Raw genomic sequence first — 5,428 nt, forward strand, 5'->3', positions numbered from 1 at the left:
GTCTATTGTACTGGAAATGACAATGACAAGTGACATCAGAAATAACATTTTAACCAGATTTTTTATTGTTTTGTCCGATTTACAACTTCAATACACGTTATTTTAAAATTAGAAAGTTGCCATTCTGAGAATGATACCTCCTTTCAGGATTCATTGAATGATTCTCAGCAAAAAAACTTTCCGTTCTTCTAAGAGCACATTTTTTAAATTGCGCTTTTACAATGTTGCATTTTCAATGTTTCATGGACCGCGGTTTGCTATTAATGTTCACGTTCGTTTGAATGTGCCGCAGAGGTGGAAAGTCCAGGCAAAAGACAGTAAAGGTCCCCTTCAGTGTTTTGTTCCAATCACCTGGATTGTGCTAATGAGCACAGTTCTTTAGCCCGGGGGTAGAACTGAACTGAGTTCATGGGTGGAAGAAATACATGGCAGGCCTTTTACTTTCTGAGCCCTGGACTTTCCACCTCTGTAGGCATTGTTTTGATTTGCTGTAAGATCTGAAGCACAGGCCAAACCTGTGGCAACACAGTTTTTTTAAAATTTTATTTTAATTGCAAGTAGGCTATTCTAAGTCAGCACGATGACAACCAGCAAGGAGCAAATAAATAATTTCACAAAGCTGCTCTGAAAATTATAGCTGACTAGCTTTCTTCAAGGAACTACCTAATAAGTACCAATAGTACTTACACAGTGTTTTGTACTAGAAACATCCAGTCAAGAATAGATACAAATAAATGAATAAAATCCAGTATACTATCACTAGATAGCAGGAAATATCTGGAAAAAGACAGGTGTCACAAGAAATCTTGTGCAGATCCATTTGCTTGCTACTTGCAACAAGTGAACTGGCTGAAATCCTTACTTCAGTACACATTTCCTATTCTGCCTCATCCAAAAGACATCAGACTTTTGTAAATATTTATTTTGCACTCCCTGTAGAAAATGCCGAGACAAATTTTCATACACTAAATATCTTCAACATCACGGAAGCCCTGTATTTCTGTACTTTATATAGATTTTGTCAAAATAATTTGTATCAATTACAAACAACATGTGTCAAGAGTTGGAAGATACTTAGAGTCGATAACAAGAAAGTATGTGACATTCATTGTTTTTAAAACAATATTTAAAACAACAATCTGTGCTGGCACTTATTAAAACAATTATCAAGAAAATCTATGTACAAAATTCCTGTAAACCAGCATAAACAATCATTAAAAAAACATTTAGTAAATACTGAAAGTTCAAAACACACAAATAAAAATATATCTCCATGTACATATTAAACAACATATACACACAAAGGCAGCAAGTCGTGGACATATACGATATAGGATTCAGTCAATACATGTGCATGTGGTCACATGGTAGCTTCAATACAAACCAATGTGTGGCACAAAATGTGTGCCAATTAAAAAAAAATCTTTTGGTATCTGTGCAGATACGCATTTATATACCTCAGAGATTAAAACGAAACAATAGGTCTGGGTAGTGATTTTGTAAGATAAGCACTTCAGACCAAACCTTAATGGGCAGAGAGATTTCAGCGCTTGGGTATTTGATAACACCCTTAAATACTCTTAGTACCAGGAACAACAGTAACAGGTGACTCAATCTCTGGTGTTCAGTGAAATGTCTCTGATGTAAAAATAATTACCGAGGCCAAACTCCAGTTAAACCTGACAGACGACAGAGTGGGCCGAGGGTTGGGGGAGGGCGGGGGGGGGGGGGGGGGGGGGGGGGGTGTGCGGTGGGGGAGGCAGGGGGGCGGTGTTGGCCCTTTTTTTTTTTCACGACGAGAACAATGAGGGTTTCACACAAAAGCAGGAAGCCCTCTCCGCTCCCTCTGTTTTTCACCAAAGCAAAGGCTTGGTCATGCGCGCCTGAAGCAGCCATGACTGTAAACAGTGACACAGCGCCTTATCAGAGCCGAACGCATGTGGTGAAATGGAGGGGGGGGGGGGAAGTGTAGGCCATAGGGCACAGGCTCCAGCTAGACAAACAAACCCAAACTGATTTTGCGCGTTGGTGCCTTTTGTCTTCCGGCGGGCGACGCTCCCATTCCTTGCCCCCAAGTGCAAGACCTTTACACTTCTAGAGCGGTCTGGGTCCTTGGGTTCATCTCCCGGCTTCATGACAGGGGTTTTTTTGCGAAGTCCAGCTTCAGACGTTTTGTTCGCGGGTGTCGACGTCCTCCCCGTGCCTCTCGGCGGGGTCAAGTTCATCCAGGTCCACTTCGTTAAATTCGTCCTCGGCTACGCCGCCGTACAGCTCGTATGCCGGCGGCTCCTCCTCCTCCTCCTCCTCATCCCACGCCGTGTAGTCCGGCGTGTCCCGGAGGCCCTCTCGCCGCGGGGCCTCCCAGGTGAACTCCGTCGGCTCCCCCTCCCCGTCGGGCGAGCGCGCCTCGTAGAAGTCCCCGGGGAGGTCCTCGGCGTTTCCGATGCCGACGCGTGCCGGCGCGTTGGCGGGCATGGCCAAAGCCTCGTCGTACTGTGGCAGGCTGTCCAGGGTGCACAGGTTGTAGGGCGGAGGAGAGAAGCTGTCCGCTGCAGTCGTGAACGGGCGGGGCGCGTGCGATTGGGTAAAGGCTGGTGAGCAAAGCACGAGAAACAAAGATACATGGGCAGGGCTCAAACTTTTCACCTCACATCTTACTGCCGCTTTGACGAATAGCCGATAATAATAAACTCACAAGTTAGACACCCGTAATGTCCATATTGCAACATACCTTGCCTTACTGCGGCTGTTTACTTAAATGGAGTTGGAACTAGCTGAATAAGGGACTACAAAAGGGTGTTAGGCACCGATATGCTAACTGTGCCACTCAAAGTAGCCATCTAAAATGGCTAACCAGATAAAGTTATTCCCCCCTCCAAATACACTAGAAACATTGAGTAAATGACAAGATGCTTACAGGGAGCGGGGCTTATGTTGCGCATTGTGTTTTGATGGTGATCGATGGAAATTACGGTGACTTCAAGGGGGTGGCTCTCAAACACCGGAACAGGTGGCTTATTCGATCTACAGCACATCTTGATGCAGCTGGCGATAAATCCGCATCCAAGTAGCGCAGATATAAATACAAGAATCACCCTGGAAAAAAAGAACACAGATTAGTGAAACGGAAATACCACTTTACTTACTGAGTGGGTACATCTCTGCGATCAAATGGTTAATTACACAGAAATAAATAAATGAATAAACACATAAATAAATGAATCGCGTAAGCGTACGGTCCTGGTGGGTTATCGCAGAATTAAGGTAGGCTATCTTGCCACAATTAACCAGCTCACATGAATAACCAAATAAATCACAAAAATAAAATAAAAAATGAAGTGGTAGGTCTATATCCAACGGATCATTTCCCTGAATGGGTCATACCATGCGACAACGCAAATTTGCGCGTTTTTACATTTCGCTCTGGAATTCGAATGCAGTCGTTTCATTTTCTGTACAAGTTATAATTGGATATAAATTGCCTACAGTTCCGTTCACTTTTTCAGAATAGGCAATAAATATTCTAAACAGGAATCTAACGAGCTTAAAGAAATCATTAAGGTAGTTAAAGGTATATAAGAGTTTAATTATATGAATAGAACAAATTGTACATAGACTTACCAAACATACCACAAATTAGACGGATCGAAGTCTCTCTGACAGCTACATGGGTGAAATAAAAACAAAAATAAGTTTTGAAATACATGGCTCGGATTTAAGATTAAAGTAAAAACCTGTAACGTTAACGAATACAATCCCAACTGAAATTCAATCAACTACAAGTAAGTATACTTACTTTTTTATACAGCGTTCATCTGCGGCAATGAAAGATACCTGTAAAAGAAAGAAGAAGAAAAAAACACTCACACGCACATTCAAAAAGTAGCACAAATTATATTTCTGATGTTGAACATCTTTCACTGAATCGGCTGACCTAAGAAACGAAAAAAGATGCTTCAACACAACAACCTAGCTACTCACCAATAACACCAAAAAAGTTAATAGAACTTCGATGCTCCTCATTGCTCGTTAATTGTAAGGCCAAAAAAGTTTGAAAATATGAAGCGCACACAACTGTTACACTCAAAACATCTGCCTACAGTATCCTAGTTATAGCCTACAAGCTATAACAACCGCACACCAACGTATTCTTTCGGAATTGGCTTTATAGGCAGGCCACGCCTGCCTGCTTCCTCGAAATAACTAAAGTGGAATGGAAACGCCTCCTTCTGACAAACGTACACCTCTGATAGCTACCTGGATTCACTTAGCCTACAGACAAGTAGGCCTATTGAGACTTTCATTGGGCAGGTCAGTGAACATTAAATTGCACCACTAGATACGTGAATGCTTTCAACCACGTTTTTATGCATTTCCTGAAGATTATACTTGATAATAACCCATCACAAAACACACATTTATTGCAAATCTTTCCGTATTTCGGATGTGACGTTGAACAGAGGTCCTGACTCACTGTGGTCATTAAAGATCCCGTGACATTTATCGCAAAGAGTAGGGGGTTCCCCGGTGTCCTGGCTAAACTTCAAACTTGGGTCTCTCTCTCCCCTGATCTACTGGGCTAAACCAAAAAAAAAATCGTTCTCTCCCTCTCCACATCAGGTGAGCGTTCCGGCGCAAAATGCTGCCGACCATCACCCAGGTGCGTGCTAGACATTGGTGGTGGCTGAGGTGACCGCCCCCTCATCACTGTAAAGCACCTTGAGTGTCTGGAAAAGTACTATATAAAGGAAATGTTTCATCAGTTAATTCATTAATTCATTCATCCATCCATTAATTCATTTGTTCGTTCGTTCGTTCATTCATTTTTAACTTATAGGTGAATCTGAGTATTAATGAGCACATGTTCACAACAATACTACAATAATATTGATTTCAGAGATTTTTCCTATTGAAAAAACATAATAAATGTGTGATGGTTGCCATAGCAGCTACTGTTTCAATATTAAGACAGGAAGCATAGGATCAACAGGAACCTAGGTAGCCTACTGGTATTTATGGTTCGGTCGTGTCTATTCTGAAATAAAGTAGCATGTTAACCACATTAACCTGAAAAATCTATGTATTGTAATATGAAGACAAGTCTCTATATTGGGTCCATGATTCAGTGACTAGTTTATTTACATGTTTGGTATTTTATGAAAAATGATGGTTTGATCATGTCTGAATATTGGGGGGTTACATCCAGTTTGTCAGCAATTGTCATTGACAATGAATAAACTACCACCATCATCCCTGACGTCACTCAGTGTGGAAAAAGTCAAGGCGTAATCATAAACATCGTCCCCTTGTTGTCAGCGGTCCTGCATTTTGAACGAGCACTGCTATAGAATATGAAAAAGTCTTTCAACAGATTAACAAAACAAAATTATCTCTCTTTTCTCTCTCCTCCTCTCATTCTCTTGTTCAC

The 5,428-nt window shown here is 41.7% G+C and overlaps 1 protein-coding gene across 2 annotated transcripts; it reads right to left on the bottom strand.

Moving 5' to 3' along the window:
* Positions 1-1,747: 1,747 nt before the first annotated feature.
* LOC118208337 (transmembrane protein 52B-like) lies at positions 1,748-4,156 on the bottom strand. 2 transcript variants are annotated; one of them, XM_035382916.1, is made up of 5 exons: positions 3,982-4,156; positions 3,797-3,834; positions 3,631-3,663; positions 2,918-3,096; positions 1,748-2,591 (listed from the first exon to the last, which is right to left on the bottom strand). In XM_035382916.1, exons 1-5 carry the CDS (start codon positions 4,021-4,023, stop codon positions 2,164-2,166), a joined length of 720 nt encoding a protein of 239 aa, XP_035238807.1. In that variant the 5' UTR covers positions 4,024-4,156; the 3' UTR covers positions 1,748-2,163. The 2 variants fall into 2 exon arrangements, with proteins under 2 accessions (XP_035238807.1, XP_035238806.1); XM_035382915.1 differs by having other exon boundaries at positions 3,622-3,663.
* Positions 4,157-5,428: the final 1,272 nt, after the last annotated feature.

This window comes from Anguilla anguilla, chromosome 11, assembly GCF_013347855.1.
Source record: "Anguilla anguilla isolate fAngAng1 chromosome 11, fAngAng1.pri, whole genome shotgun sequence".
Taxonomy (NCBI): domain Eukaryota; kingdom Metazoa; phylum Chordata; class Actinopteri; order Anguilliformes; family Anguillidae; genus Anguilla; species Anguilla anguilla.